The sequence below is a fragment of the Trichoderma citrinoviride genome (genome assembly GCF_003025115.1).
Source record: "Trichoderma citrinoviride strain TUCIM 6016 unplaced genomic scaffold BBK36scaffold_3, whole genome shotgun sequence".
In the NCBI taxonomy this organism is placed as follows: Eukaryota; Fungi; Ascomycota; class Sordariomycetes; order Hypocreales; family Hypocreaceae; genus Trichoderma; species Trichoderma citrinoviride.
Genome location: NW_020194711.1, coordinates 2,412,933 through 2,427,697, shown reverse-complemented (window position 1 = coordinate 2,427,697; position 14,765 = coordinate 2,412,933). Strand labels below are relative to the sequence as shown.

The 14,765-nt window shown below is 53.5% G+C and overlaps 5 protein-coding genes across 5 annotated transcripts; 2 read left to right on the top strand and 3 right to left on the bottom strand.

Annotated features, from left to right (window-relative positions):
• Positions 1 to 2,742: 2,742 nt before the first annotated feature.
• BBK36DRAFT_1134677 (GPCR, PTH11-type) lies at positions 2,743 to 4,237 on the top strand. The gene is made up of 4 exons (XM_024892382.1): positions 2,743 to 2,882; positions 2,906 to 3,212; positions 3,282 to 3,841; positions 3,900 to 4,237. Exons 2-4 carry the CDS (start codon positions 2,999 to 3,001, stop codon positions 4,224 to 4,226), a joined length of 1,101 nt encoding a protein of 366 aa, XP_024752435.1. The 5' UTR covers positions 2,743 to 2,882; positions 2,906 to 2,998; the 3' UTR covers positions 4,227 to 4,237.
• Positions 4,238 to 5,475: 1,238 nt separating this feature from the next.
• On the bottom strand, positions 5,476 to 7,753 carry BBK36DRAFT_1193235 (FAD/NAD(P)-binding domain-containing protein; the record flags this gene model as incomplete). The annotated part of the gene is made up of 4 exons (XM_024896804.1): positions 5,476 to 5,842; positions 6,030 to 6,338; positions 6,789 to 7,080; positions 7,319 to 7,753. The coding sequence occupies 4 exons, from the start codon at positions 7,751 to 7,753 to the stop codon at positions 5,490 to 5,492; spliced, it is 1,389 nt and encodes a 462-aa protein (XP_024752434.1). The 3' UTR covers positions 5,476 to 5,489.
• Positions 7,754 to 10,438: 2,685 nt separating this feature from the next.
• Positions 10,439 to 11,443, bottom strand: BBK36DRAFT_1157352 (ribosomal protein L8; the record flags this gene model as incomplete). Its single annotated transcript, XM_024894010.1, has 4 exons — positions 10,439 to 10,639; positions 10,703 to 11,212; positions 11,289 to 11,360; positions 11,426 to 11,443. 4 exons carry the CDS (start codon positions 11,441 to 11,443, stop codon positions 10,439 to 10,441), a joined length of 801 nt encoding a protein of 266 aa, XP_024752433.1.
• Positions 11,444 to 12,158: 715 nt separating this feature from the next.
• BBK36DRAFT_1134675 (adenine nucleotide alpha hydrolases-like protein) lies at positions 12,159 to 13,385 on the top strand (the record flags this gene model as incomplete). Its single annotated transcript, XM_024892381.1, has 1 exon — positions 12,159 to 13,385. Exon 1 carries the CDS (start codon positions 12,200 to 12,202, stop codon positions 13,382 to 13,384), a length of 1,185 nt encoding a protein of 394 aa, XP_024752432.1. The 5' UTR covers positions 12,159 to 12,199.
• A 213-nt stretch (positions 13,386 to 13,598) lies between these two features.
• Positions 13,599 to 14,147, bottom strand: BBK36DRAFT_1207115 (hypothetical protein; the record flags this gene model as incomplete). Its single annotated transcript, XM_024897377.1, has 4 exons — positions 14,094 to 14,147; positions 13,931 to 14,027; positions 13,678 to 13,772; positions 13,599 to 13,619 (listed from the first exon to the last, which is right to left on the bottom strand). Exons 1-4 carry the CDS (start codon positions 14,139 to 14,141, stop codon positions 13,599 to 13,601), a joined length of 261 nt encoding a protein of 86 aa, XP_024752431.1. The 5' UTR covers positions 14,142 to 14,147.
• Between the last annotated feature and the right edge of the window lie 618 nt (positions 14,148 to 14,765).

Below are 14,765 nucleotides of genomic sequence, written 5' to 3'. Positions count from 1 at the left end.
GCCACCGTCGCCAACCCCAGGAGAACGAGCAGCGAGTAGTTTCGTTTGGACTCGTTCTCCAGTTCTAGGCACAAGTAGCTTAGGTAGTCTAATACTACTACTACTCACTCACTTGTAAGCAGAGGCATGAATAGTCCATGTAGGTACGTGGTTCTGCCTCGCGTGGCCGGGTGCAGGATGCAGCTGCAGCTGCATCTGATAGTTCGGTTAAGCAGCACGCTGGGGCTTGCATGTGCAGATTCCGTGTGTCTGGTGTCATCCAAAGTCGTGCCTGGCTGCCGCAGAAACTTGCTTCGCTGAGCTTAGCACGAAACATCGTACGCTGCCCAGCTCCATCAGTTCTGGAAGAAGTCCTCCGCATGTCTGCAAGTACCTCGTGTTGCTCAGAAAACTCTGCAGTCGTTGAGCTCCGAGCAGTGCAAAGTCCATGCTAAACTAGGAGCCCACCTGCCTATGTCCACTGATCTGCCATAGTAGTATCAAATTGCGTCGGGTTCCGCTACGATTTCATTTCTAGATCGCCCACGTCTTGGAGCCGATTCCAGCTCGCTTTCTCCCCCGAGCTCTTACATAATATTACCGAGGCGTATATACGAATAAGAACCCAATCTTGTATTACAAGTTCACGAATTCAGGTTACCCAGGCCTTTCCGAGATCTCAATGGCACCTCTGTATATTAGAATGCATCGCCTTCATAAGGTATGAGGGCCTACTGTACCTACCCAAGGTGTGTTAGTAATAAGTGTGTATATCAGTTGCAATTCACGGCAAGAGCTGGCAATTGCACTCGGCGCAACTGTTGTCCCTTCCTTCCTGTTTTGGCACCTCATCCATGAACCCGGGAGTACGTACCCACTGGCCCAATCCTTCACACTCCACAATCGACGGCAATCAAACAAATTTTCTCTCTGTCTTCATCAAACCTCGAATCGTCGGTGTTTTTCGCCATCGGAGTTTACGCCTTGCAACCTTTGCGGCTGGCCGTCTCCATCCCAATGTCACTGTTGCAACGGGGATTTTCTGTCCAGTTCCTGCCGCTTCCCCTTCTTCAGCTGCCCCTGAGGCGACAGACAGATCATGATACGTGTGAGAAGTAAATTCTTCCGGTATTAATGCTTCCTACCAAGTACGGAGTAGTTCGAGTACTAACCCTCCCAAACAGTTCTCTCGTCCTCTTCATGCCGTCACGATAGTTTCACCACCTTCCTCTGCTAGCCCGGGGCATCTCGGCAGTCGCAGCATGTGCCACTGATGATGAAAGAGGCCCGCCGTCTCTGGCCCACCAAATCGCCCCAGTGATCTTCCCAGCTAGTAGTAGCAAGATGAAAGCAAAAAAAAGAAGCGCAGACCCAGAGGGCACCAAGGACACTTGAGCAGCGCGTTGGATGCCAAATAGGGACTGCCCGGACGAGCGCAACTGGAATATTCTTTACACTTCTTTTCTTCTTCTAGTCGGCCGAGGCAAAAGTGTTCCGGTCGCGCCATTCCTCGACGGCTCTGTACAGACGTGAATACCTTGCTTGTGCCGTCAGGTGTACAGAACAATGTCTCGGACAGCATTGAGCCCGCTGCCATTAATAGAATGGTCTGTCTCAAGTCAACAGTCAACGCCAGGCAAAAGTATCGCAGCCGATGCCGACGAGTTACTACTTCTTGCAGCTCCCGCAGCTCCCACCACTTGGCCGAGACACAAGCGGTCTTTTTTTCCCATGGCTAGTGATAGGTCGGGTCATGAGCGCTGTGATGGACGGATCCTCTGTCCGGTAGTCCATTAGCGGCGGCCCGTCAATTGTCAAGAGGAGACGGCTTTGCTGGTGGATTTCTACTGGCGAAGATCACCACGCCAACCGCGCGCCGGCCGAAGCCACGCCCTCACAGTACGGCCACTGTCCGAGCTGGTATACACACTATACGTTACAAACGACCAGGTCGGAGGGCTATCGCCTGGCGGGCAGGGATCAGGGTGGGACCACGTATCCTCCCTTGCTCGCCATGAGGTGAGTTGGTGAGATGCTCAATGCCTGTCGTCGAGAACCCCGGCGCTGGCAGGTATGGTTTCTCTCGAGTACCCCGTACAGCGCGGTTCTTTCAGCCAATCCCTTCCAGAGGCCGCGGTCAAAGCTGCTGCTAATTTAATGCGAGACGACATCGTAGCATCGTCTCCCGACCTCGCCTCCGCCAAAAGGCAGAGGATTACTTAGTATACGTGGAATCGCTACAGGGGACAGAGGGCAGAGTCGAAGACTGTCATGCACCATTGGCTCTCAAGTCCGCATTGACTCGTGCCCTCTTCAGCAGGGCCCAGCTCCTGCTCTGTCAAACCTGTCCCTCCACTCCATGCTGCAGGTAGGGATCTTCTACTAGTAATACCTCATGCGAGAGACGACCTGCCCTCGTCTATGTGGCGAGCTTGGCCGTAAGAGAAGAGTCTCCTGGGGTTGCTGTACGGATGAGGATACTCGTGCATGGGGTTCGACCGAAAGGGTAGCATTGATATGCTGGATTTGAGAAAGCGAGCCTTCCAGGGCCCCAGGTTGCAGCCTCGTGTCCCAGCTTGATGCTGACCAAAGGGAAAAGAGAAACCCTATCTAAGACACACCTCGCGTCTGCTAGTCCCGGATCCATATATCGTCCGACACTCTCTCGCCCTTCGCGGCCTCTGGCCTTGGATGCTCTCCTACTGAACACACATTTCTCTTATATTCCCCTTGGGGGCCATCTTTTTCCCTCGGTCCCGCTTATACTGGTCTTCGATTTTGCTTTCATGCTGTGTTGCGCGACTGACTGCAGCAAGTAAGCATACACCGTCTATTGGCTGACTTGGCGCTGGCGTTTGCTATATTTTCTTTGCCGCTCTCCCTCGTTCTCTTTCTGGCCGGTACCCCTCGTCGTTGCGTCTCTCGCCGTCCCAAAGCGCCTCTTGCATGGCCGCCGCCATTCTCGGCTCAGCAGCTAACACCGATTACGACCAACGACGGCAATTCATCTTCTTTCATCATGGGCTGGGTCCTGAACGCCGACGAGGCGATAAACCATGAGTCTCAATATCCGACAATCATCATCATCTGCTCCATTCTCTCCGCGTTTTCCATCGTCATCGTTTGTACCCGTCTGTATATTCGACACACCGCCCGTGGTCTTGCAAGCGATGACTGGATGGCTGCTTTATCCGTGGTGTTCGCGCTCATCTACTCGATCCTCTGCATTGTCCGTAAGTCAACATTATGATACTCCGTCAGCCGAGCTCAGGGTCGTAATTGGGTATTGACGCACCGCGCAGAAACAAGATACGGCCTGGGACTACCCATCAAAGACCGGCCCGCAGCCAGTCTGATTCCGTACACGAGAGTCAACTTTGCAGGACGCCCCATTTACCAACTCGGAATCAGTTTCTTCAAGATTGCACTCCTCATCAGCTATCTTCGACTTCTCAAAGGCACCGACCAGAGAACGTATCGCAAGGTTGTCTTTGCCACCATGCTGTTGGTTTTTCTAGGGCATCTTGGCTGCGCTCTCTCCCTCATCTTCGCTTGCCACCCTGTTGATAAGTCTTGGAACCCCCTGAAGGCAGGTACTTGCCTGCCAGCTGGACCGTCATTTACAGCCTACGCGGTTGTCACCATCGTTTCCGACATCATCGTCGCCATCATCCCTCTGCCGGTTCTTCTCAAGCTCAATGTCCAGATGGGCAAGAAACTCGGTCTCATTGGCATCTTCTTGCTCGGTCTCTTCACAACAGTCTGCTCCATCCTGCGGTATACACAGATTAACCGAATCTCGAACGGCGATGGCAATTCGACAATGCTTGTGCTTTGGGGAACCATTGAATTCAATGTCGGCGTAAGTAGTCCATGTCCCCTGTGGCTTGGCATGCATATACCTAACCCTCCCGTTTTAGAACATGGTTTCGTCGCTGCCATTCTTGGCACCCGTCTTCATGAGAAAGGCCAAGGAATACCGCACGAAGAACTCGTACAACCACGGATCATCTCACCAGAACAGTCGAGGAGGTCCCAAGGGCGAGCACATCAAGCTTAGCGATGTGAGCAACAGCCACGATCACGATAAAGACAAGAGCGTCATCTTGTCCACGGGCAAATCTTCGAGCGAGGAAAACATCCTACAGGGGACGGGCATCATGAAGTCCGTCACATACAGCGTACGGGTGGACGATGACAGCAACCAGCCCAGACGGCGGAACGACAGTTTCGAGGACAACGTCTAGGTGGACGATGTCATGTGGCAGCCTGCTTAATGGGCCTGTTATTGTTTCTTTTGTCTCACTTTCCTTTGTCTACTAAAGAACCGTGATGCCTTTGATTTCTTGTACACATTCTTGTTCATTTCTACTGGTACGGATTTGCTTGTGACGCTTTGGATTGATGCTTTGGAATGACGATCTGCTTTTTCCCTGTTTTCTCTTTTCTCTCGCGAGGTGTTCACCAGGGGTTCAGGGGGGGAACAATTAAAAAAAAACCAAAGAATTGGTGCACTAGGACTTAGGATAGCCGCGGAGGCAATGAATAACTGCGGCTTTGAAGGACATCGCCGGCGAGTCTTTGATGCGACGTCTCACTCGAGGCTTGTACATGTCTTCTCTTCTGTCTACTAAAGCTCGTGAAACCTGACTAATGCAGCCACTACGTGCAACCCTCTCGTAAACCTTCTTGAAACCTCTATTAGAAAGAAGAGGAACCGACATATCAAGACCGCATGAACAAAACTCAACATCTGGAACCTTTCAAGTTTCCAACCTCGAGAAGCAGAGCACATCAAGCTGCCTTACCAGAAGGGGCGTTGACTCCGAGCAAGGGAATCGAAAAAACAAACGACAGGAAAAAGGAAAGAAACAAGCGCCAACGGAATACAAAGGACAAGTCGAGGGAGGAGTCCCTTCTCCGTTTCGGATCATGTTCCCGGAGCAGGTTTCTTGCATAGGGGGATCTAGAATTCTCATAGTAGACGGGACAAGGAAGCTAAGCTGGGGTCGCGATGGCGCGGAACGCTCCAGGAGTCGGGATTGGGCTGATTAAATTAAACCACTCTGTGACCCTGCTCCCAACTAGTATATTGAGCATGTGGGCATCAGGCCATGGGACGATGCTATGACTGGCCCTTTTGTCACGTCCCTTTCTTTCCTCTCCCTTCACACTTCGTTCATGTACTTCGTACATGGAATGATCCGCGGGGCCCTCCCGTAAGCATGCACAGGCAAGGGTAGTATTCTTCGGACGAGGTCCCGGAAGCGAGGCCCATTGGCCATCTTCCGACCCGCCGACGTCCTGATCTTTGGTTCAATAAATCGACGGTGGTGATGAGAGCCTCGCTTGCATTGCGCCACGCACCAGTTCCTGGAGGCGCACGAAACGAAACGTAGGGATCAGAGTGGACTGGTTGAGTGATTTGCTGTATTCCCTTGCATAATAAGCAGGATATAGTACAAACTTCGTATCGCTCACTCTGGGGGAGCTGATGTGCTAAGCTACAACTACTTGAGTAGCTCCGCCGATTCGTCGTCGAACTGAAGCATCATCTCGCGCTTGCTCAGCAGCGGGCTGACGCCAGTCGCAGCCTCTCCAAATAACCTGGAATAGGCGTGCGCATCTAAGCAAGCCCTGCGCGAGGCCAGCACACCTGGCCGAGCCCGAGAGACGACGGCGTCTTCATACCTATCTAGCGCCTGGCGCAGAGCTCGCCGGAAGTCTAGGCCTTGATTCTGATCGGTAAGCTGTTGCGAGTCCGTGGTTGGGCTGAAGCGGCGATCGGGTGACAGTAGCGGGACGACGTGTGTCGCAAAGTCGAGTACATCAACAATGGCGTGGTTGGCGCCTTCGCCTCGGTCTGAGATAGAGTAAGCAGGCGTCACCAGTCTGTTCTGTATTGCCGGTGGTATGCTCGGAATAGCAGTCATGGTGTTATCTAGCACTCGTAGGAGCTAGCAAGCTGAAAATACCAAGGGCAGGGGTATTTCGATGAGACTTGCGAAAATTCTCTCCCAGCAAAAGAACACGAGGGGAAAGCGACTTACACATCGACATTAGGTGAAACGCATCGCCCATCAGCACCACCTGTCCCTTGGAGCGCAAGCCTAGAGGCGGCGCCCAGTCCAGCACATCCAGGCGCTTGATTTCCGTCTCAGGATGCACGTTGTTCAAGACGAGAGAGCGGAAAGGCTCCGACCAAGTCTTTGCATAGGCGTGCATCAGTTCGTACCGTCCCTTGTTGGTGGCTGGAACGTCTGTGGACGTTCCGCTGCCGGCATACGGCCACGAGACATGCATCTGGCAACTGTAGAGGTCGGGGTCGCTGTCAACCTGGTTTCCAGGGACATCGAGAACTATATGTGCAAGGGCGATGCGTCAGCAAAATGGTTTCCTGCATTTTTCGTTTCTTCTTCCCATGTGCGATTCGCTGCAGATGACAATCTCAGGGCGTCTCGTCATATCTCATCACCGAATCTCACGGCTGCCGCCACGGGAGAGGGGTGATCGCCAGATCCGCGACGGCGGCCGCCCGCTCCCGCTTGTGCTCCGTATGTATGTACCTAATTCATACGTCGGTGATGGATACGAGTAAGGCTCCGTATCGTATTGCGAGCTCCACAGGACCAAATGCTGAGAGCGGGCCGAAGCCCTAATAAGCACCCAAGATTGCAGGCAAAGACGACGGCAGGCCACCTAAAGTAGAACGCCGAGAGGTGGATGAAGCTTTGCCGCGATGGAAGGAAACAGAAAGCAAATAGGGTCTCGAGATATAGAGATTGCAGACAGGCGTTTGTGTCACTCACCGCTGAAGTACGTGAAGGAATTGTTGCTCGGCGAGCCGCCCTGGAGGAAGAACAGATCCAGCTTCCGGATTGGCTCGATCTGCTCCGCCGTCAATGAGATCTTGACGCCCATGGTCCGCACGGGCAGCTGCACCATCAGCTTGGACTCGTCCGGGAACAGAGCACGGCGCACTCGCGACTGGCCTCCATCGCATGCCACGAGCAGCGTGCCGGTGCACGAGGTGCCATCCTCAAAGAGAGCGCTGACGATGCCGTTGTCGCTGGCATGGAACTCGCGCAGGGTTTTACCCCACTGGAGTCGAGGCGATTAGCGAAAATGAACCATGAGGGCTGCCAATACGATGCGAGGAGAGTGCGGAGGTGTTGAGAGGAGCAGCAACAATAACTGGGCAAAGGGAGGAGACGAAGTGAGTGAGAGAAGAAGAAGGGAAAGTGCCATGAAATGATGACGTGAATGCTTTGTGGAAAGCATCGAGGCGTGGAAGGTACAAACGACATCCTCAATGACATCAAATTGCAGTTGCGCTCACCTCGACTTCGATGCCCTCTGCCAGCAGTTTGCGCAGCCTCTGGCGCATCACTCGGATCCTCGCGCTCTTCACGGCTCCCGGCGTCTGCGCCTTGAGCTCTCCGCTGTCGAGGTTGAAGAACGGGAATCGCGATGCTTCACCCCGGCGATCCGCCCGTCGATCCACGCTGGACTCATCGCAGATGCGCTGCGCCAGCTCAGACGGCAGCAGACTCTGCAGCGCCGCCAGCGACCAGTGCAGTGTCAGGCCCCAGCCCGTGCCGCGAGTCTCCAGGTCGGCGTCTCGCTCGAATATGCGGTACGGGATGCCCTCGCGCTTGAGGTGCTGGGCGAGCAGCAGTCCGCTGATGCCGGCTCCGACGATGAGCACCAGCGGCTGGGCGCTTCCTGGGGCCGCGGTGGCCCCGGGACCTGATCTGTCAGTGCTGATGGTCATCGCTGGTCGGTGTCTTGCCTTCCGTCTCTCCCTTTGCCGGTCTGTCTAGATTCCCTGCGATGCAACGATGGCAAGCGTTTCAGGCTTGGACAATCCCTGTTCGGCCGAGACAGCTGGTTGATGCCTAGCTGCGTGTAAGTGGCAGCGTTTAGCAAGCCACACAAGTCCTTGGAAACAGAGAAGAGAAACGCAAAACACCTGTGGTGGAGAGTTCCTCATGCAAGGTTTGACTGACAAACTTGGACTATGAGTACAGCTCTCGAATCGCTGCGAGTCCCCGCTGTTCTGGGACCGACGGTTTCCACAACACATCAACACAGCATACAAGCATCGAAACTGCTTCAAGTCATAATATGGCGTCGTCGGAAATTGCAAGCCCGGTGGCCGTCACAAAGCGAGGGACAAAACAACAAGGAGAAAGATGCGCCATTAGAGGCAGCGAAAAGGCCACCCCTTGTCTTGTGATAGCTCTAGCATGCGGATTGCCCGAGACAATCCCCAGCTTTTTCCGACCTTTTCCTTCTTCTTGCCCTCTTTCAGCGATGCTGCATATGCCGCAGCGGTCCTTTCAGCTACTACATCACTCCAACTAGACCTCTTCTAGTGCAGCTTCGAGCATTCAAGGTTGCATCCGTCAGCACTCAATGGATCCTATGGAGTTACGGACAGCAAGAGAACAGGAACGAGCAAATAGTCTGCCTTTCAACCTCGGGTAAAGGAGCCCGCAGCGCGTTTTATGCCAAGAGCAGAAAGGTCTGAGGAATACCAAATACGGCAGCCACTTATGTAGCCGACATAATGCGAAGACTGCGAGTACCTCATATTGCCCTGCCGGTCGGAGATTGAGTTCAGGTGCGTTGCTTCTTTGTCGTTCCATTCAGTTTTACCCAGAGTGCAAGGCTAAGGTATGCAAGGAATTCCTGCCCACCACTCTTCTCTGAATCCCCTTGTGATATCAGTCCCACCAGTGGCATTAAAACTAGGTGCAGTGCCTCCCTTGCTTTCCGCTGCACAGATCGTTCGATTCCAATCAACGTGGAACAGGAAGTGATTGTCGTCTACATATTAAGCGACCCCGTCAATCAATATCAACCGCGCCGGCTACCGAGCGCAGGGCCGTCAACTCCGAATAGTCTACGTGCTGCCTAGGACCTGGAGAGGCACTATGATGGGGTTCAGTGCTGGTTTCTTCGAGCCCTCCCCGGCGTCCCAGGGTGTTTTCATGGGATACATGTGGCTGGCTGGCCGAAGCAGGGTTCTCTCTGGCCACAAAATGCGATCCAGGTCCCTTGCAGGCTCCCGGACACGAACGGAGAACGAGTCCATTCCGGATGGGCATCAGGAACCACCGGCCAAGTGGGCCGCCGGCTTGTAGGGAGTCCCTTGCCGGGACCCATTTGACGGCCCTCTGGGTCTGGTCCAGCACTTCGCGAGGTACTTGCACCATTTTCGACACGCACTGTGGCCCGCCGGCGTGAGCAGGTTGCTGCTAGCGGATGCCGTCAACAATCTTTAGCACTCTTCGACCCCTGTCTCTGTCTTGTCTCCAGTAGCCAGCTGTGTGGGCTTTTGGCCCCCAAACCCACTACCCAATCTCAAAAGCTTCTTGCTCTGAGCATGCTCGACTGGCACGGGAAAGTTTACGTACCAGCAACCTCTTCCAATTGACCTTGACCGGTGAGCTTTGTCTACGGATCCGCTACGATGAAGTGGTATGGGGCTCCAGCGATGCCGTTGTCTGCCTGATCTTTGGGTCCGGCCTGTACTCACTTAATTTAAGTCTCGCTGATCGGGCCAAGAACAGTCTGGACCAAACCACTCCGTTGGGAGAGATATGGGATGATAGCCGAATTACACCTTGGAACGGGGATTCGAGTTAGATGGCCAGCATATTATACAAGCTTTTTGCATACAAGAAGGGTGTCGTTGGTGTTTCCTATACACCTGGTGCTGGCAAGCCTTCTTTGCCTTGCCAATATCCTTGTTCCTCATTCCTATTCCTCCCAACAGCTTTCTTTTCATACTTGGTCTCTTGACGGATTGTCGTTTACGAGATGGTGCCTAGTCTCTTTTACATCGTATTAGAGAGCTAACCATGCTTCTGACCTGAGCCTCCCGTTAGGTCAATTTCCCAGCAGCAGGGAACTTATGAATGTCAATACCACGGGCCGAACATTGCCTATCCGACGGCGTCCTCGATACCGTCTAGACTAGGTTCTCGCTCTTTGCAACCTCGTCGAAAGCCAACGGCATCAATAGAAGAGCAAGGTGCTCTACTCTAGTGATAACCCTTTGCCCCCCTTATCCGAGGATGATGAAATTTTCCGCAATCGTTTCATGGTACTCTCCCTTGTGCTCGAGTATTGCATCCAATTATAGAAACAAGGCAGGAATAAGGCAATATTCAGTACGCAGTTGTGTCTGGCAGCGTCATATCAGTCAGACCCTTCGGCTCGTGAGAACTTCTGTCGAGAATGCAACTTGTTATTCAGTGGACAGCGTCGACGACTATCATGAACCTCAGTTTCCTCGTTACTGCTCACTCAAGTCACACATAGGCAGGGAACCGTCATATTTGGGATACACAACTGTGCTGGAAATTCATTCATTTTTTGCCATGCCCTGAACCCTTGAACACCGATGATAATCCCTTGAATCCCAAAGCAACCCGGGTATTTAGAAAGCTTAAATCTTGGTAGCAGCCTCAAGAGCCTTCTGCTTCTTGATAATGCGCATCTGAGCCTTGGCGCCCATGATGCCACCACCCCACTGTCGGCGGACCTGGTCGTGCTTCTCCAGGTAGCCATCCTTGATGGCGGAGACGAGCTTGGACAGCTCAGTCTTGTCCTCGGATCGGACCTCAGTCAGGGCCAGGACAGCGGCAGTCTGCAGTCGGGTTAGTTTTTTCGGATTCGATACTGATACTTCTGTGGAAACGCTGGAACTAACCTTCTTGTGGACGACAGTGCCGAGACGGGCCTTGCCCTTGATGATGGCGTAGGGGATGCCCATCTTCTTGCAGAGAGAAGGAAGGAAGACAACCAGCTCGATGGGGTCAACATCGTTGGGGATGAGGACCAGGGAAGCCTTCTTGTTCTCAATCAGGCCAACGACGTGGTTGAGACCGTACTTGACGGTGTAGGGCTTCTTGCTGACGTCCTCCTTCTTCTTGCCCTCCTTGACGGCGGTAGCCTCCTTCAGGAGACGCTCCTTCTTCTCGACCTTGGTCTCAGGGCGGTACTTGTTGAGGAGCTTGAAAGCCTGGGCGGCGGTGTTGCGGTCAAGGACGTGCTGGAACTGGGCCAGAGAGGGAGGGACCTTGAGACGCAGGCGGAGGATCTTGCGCTGGCGCTGGAGGCGGACATACTCGGGCCACTTCACCATGCGAGACAGGTTTCGCTTGGGCTGGATGTCCTGGCCGATGCCATAGTTGCGAGGGCGCTTCTCGATGAGGGGGTTCTGCAGCAACTCGTTAGACATCAACGACGCGTTTCTTCGCAGACGGGGCAAGACATTTTCGAAGATTTTTACTAACCTTGGGTCCCTTCTTGCCAGCCTTGCTCTGAGGGAACGGAGCAGGGGCGACCTTCTTGCCAGATTTGGGAGGCTGTCATTGAGAAAAGAAGACATCAGCGAGGGGCTCAAGCCAAAAAGTCTTCTCTGAACTCTAACGAGAACGCAGTGTGGCATGTCTCAGCACACAATCTGCGTCTCCAGCCAAGTCTTCACCGTCCGATTCAACACACCGCGCAGTGTGTTGAAACGTCGGGCGGAAAGTTCCAACAAGTTGCTGCATGAATCAAGAGATTCAATGCAAGCAGCCTGCGGTTTTATCAATTGCGCTTTCGCGCATTTGACTCACAAACTGTGGCCATTCGAGTCCTGTATTGTCAGACTGTTATCAACTTACCATCTTGTTCGTTGGGCGGATGGCGATTGTTCGTTGAACAGAATTTCCTTGAGATGCCGGAGAGGGATGGGTTGGAAAAGAAAAAGGCGAGAAAAGTTCGTCTGCATGTGGTGGGCGGTAAATTAGGGCTTTGGCGTGCCTGCGAGTGTGGGGCGCTAGACTAAGAGCTGCTTCGGCTCGAGGCTGAGAAGTTGTGGCTGCTGTGGCGTATAGTCACGTGAGCTTATCGATTGAACAAGGAAGAAAAAGCGATAAGAGATCAGCAAGTACTTTGTACCCCGGAGTCATTTTCAATGTGTGGCGGCGTGATGGTTTGTCGAGAACTTGAAGTTCTTCATTGATGATATTGTGATTTTGTGAAAGTAGAGGCTTGTGTTTCATACTCTTCTTTCTCTCCAAATATACGAACAGACTCCTTAACACAGCTCTCTCTCAGGATTGCTTCACATACGGCTCGTTGCAACCGTTGGCCAACCGACGGCGACCAGCAGCCTCAACTTGTTCGCAACTCACAACCCACATAGATATCCTACAAGATGCCGCCTACCACGTGCGTACGGTGTCAGACGAACAAGGCAGTTGTCAAGCGGCCAAAGAATCACCATAAGCTGTGCCGCGAATGCTTCATAACCGTCTTCGAGGACGAAGTGCACCATACCATCGTCTCGTCCAAGCTGTTCTACCCCGGAGAAAAGGTCGCCATCGGAGCATCAGGAGGCAAAGACTCGACGGTGCTGGCATCTGTCCTCAAGACCCTCAACGAGCGCCACAAGTATGAGCTCGACCTTGTCCTTCTCAGTATAGACGAAGGCATCAAAGGCTACAGAGACGATTCTCTAGAAACAGTGAAGCGGAACGCGGTTCAGTACGATATGCCCTTGAAGATCGTGGGGTACGATGAACTGTATGGCTGGACCATGGATCAAGTCGTGGAGACGATCGGGAAGAAGGGCAACTGCACGTACTGCGGCGTTTTCCGCCGACAGGCGCTGGATCGGGGCGCAAAGACGCTGGGGATCAAGCACGTTGTCACGGGACACAATGCAGACGACGTTGCAGAGACTGTCCTCATGAACCTGCTCAGGGGAGACTTGCCTCGATTATCCCGAAGCACTAGCATCGTCACCGGGGGCTCACTAAACGACGTTAAGAGAAGCAAGCCGCTCAAGTACGCCTACGAGAAGGAGATTGTACTCTATGCGCACCACAAGAAGCTGGATTATTTCAGCACGGAATGCATATACAGCCCCGAGGCATTCCGTGGCACCGCGCGAAGTCTCATTAAGAATCTGGAAAAGGTCCGGCCAAGTGCAATATTGGATATTGTCCGGAGCGGCGAAGACATGGCCCGTCTCACGCCGGACAAAGGACAAGGGGCGTGCGCCTGTGACGAGAGCGAGGGGATGGGTGGCTGCGGATCAGCCAACGCTCGAACAACCGGCAGCGAGCTGGCGCAAATGGAGGTGAATACCAAGAAGCAGCCTACGCACGATGGTCTCGAAACCGAGATTACATCGAATGGCTCGCCCAAGGTCAATGACGATGATGTGGTAAAGCTCCCTGTACGGCAGCGCCGCTCCAAAGACCCGGGCCCTGTCCAACTACAGACGCTCGGCAAATGCGTCAAGTGCGGCTACATGTCCAGCCAAGCCATGTGTCAGGCGTGCACATTGCTGGAAAACCTCAACAAGAATCGACCGGAGATATCAATAGAGGGTTAGAGTTCGGTCAATATATTGTTTCAACACAAGCCGTCAATGGCCAATCTCAATTGTGTCAATCCTTGTTGCAGCAATGCCGAATCCGAGATTTGAAGCTCTGGTCCACCATGCAGTGAGGCCAATTCGTAAAGTTGTAGTATGATATATACAATTTCTTTCTTTCGGTTTTCGATGCCCCCCTTTCTAATGTGTTTCGACTGCGTAAAATGACTCCTCAGTTGAATCTTTTCTCCAGCTGCGCGCAATATCAGCAATTGTCCGTAAGGAGAGAAGTATGCGCCAGTTGACATTACCTTCCATCCATTGCTGAACTCGAATCCTAACGGGGCCGTTGGATTGTCCGTCTGCCCTCTCAGGGTTCCTGTGAGTCGCCGGTCTCGCTCCATCACTTCGAGTACTCGTCAGTATCGTGGCCCGGTGGCAATATGTGCGACAAGCAGGCTTTTCTTTTTGTTCGGATGATGTGAAGGAGAGGTCCTTACTTTGCTGTACTTGCATCGTTAGCTATCGCACCCAAAGCACCGCAACGTCCCGGCTGGAGCTGACTGACCTTATCCCACTGATCCAATGAATAGCGCGGTCGCTTGCCCTCGTTCTGCCATGTCTTGAAGGCCGCAAGTCCGGTACCCGTGGCGCCGAACATCTAGTAACAAGCTGTGAGCCGCCTCTGATTCTCCTGCGGTGAAATCTCGCTCGATCTGGTACGTACGACAATCATGATGCCATACGGCAGCAGGGTTTCGAAGGGAACGGGCATCGTTGTGGAGGGCCGCCTCGGCGGTCTTGATCCTGTATGTCGATTGAGTCGAAGAAAATAGCAAAAGCGCTGGAATCCAGCTGGAGGTTGGCCGCGATGTCGTTCGTGATACTGAGCCTGCACGTCAGTGAGCAGAGCACCAACTAGGTAGAGCCGTCGGCTTTGATGCCTGAGGCCACAGCGGGACATCCCTGCGCCAACGGTATAGTTAGCGCAATATATATTCGCACTGGCCGACACCAAGCTCTTGGCCGTAACGCGCGGTCGACGAGGGCGCACGCACTGTGACTCCTGCTTCCGCGACTTCGGCACCTTGGAGAACGCGACTGTGGTGGCTGTTGTCGCATTGTTTCGGACAACAAAGTCAACAGAATCAGCTGTGGCAACATGCAACTTTCGAGGTGAGAAACTATGGCACGTCGCGGGGCGTTATTGTGCCCAGAGCCCGCCGAAATCGCACCCATGGCCTGCCTGAAGCTGACCTGGCAGCAGCATCATCTAAGGTAGCGAGCTTGCTGCTTCTCCAAGCCTACGACGATCAAGAGGGAGCGCCGTACATGTCGCCCGACTCCAGTCCCTGAGAGTTTCCAGTCGCAAACGCTCGGCCCCGATCGATATGCCATC

Bases quoted from the DNA above. Each gene is read 5' to 3' on its own strand.
- BBK36DRAFT_1134677 (XM_024892382.1), top strand. From the start codon at position 2,999: ATGGGCTGGGTCCTGAACGCCGACGAGGCGATAAACCATGAGTCTCAA. The intron at 3,213-3,281 runs GTAAGTCAACAT...CGCACCGCGCAG, and splicing joins CTCGATCCTCTGCATTGTCC to AAACAAGATACGGCCTGGGA. The intron at 3,842-3,899 runs GTAAGTAGTCCA...CTCCCGTTTTAG, and splicing joins CCATTGAATTCAATGTCGGC to AACATGGTTTCGTCGCTGCC.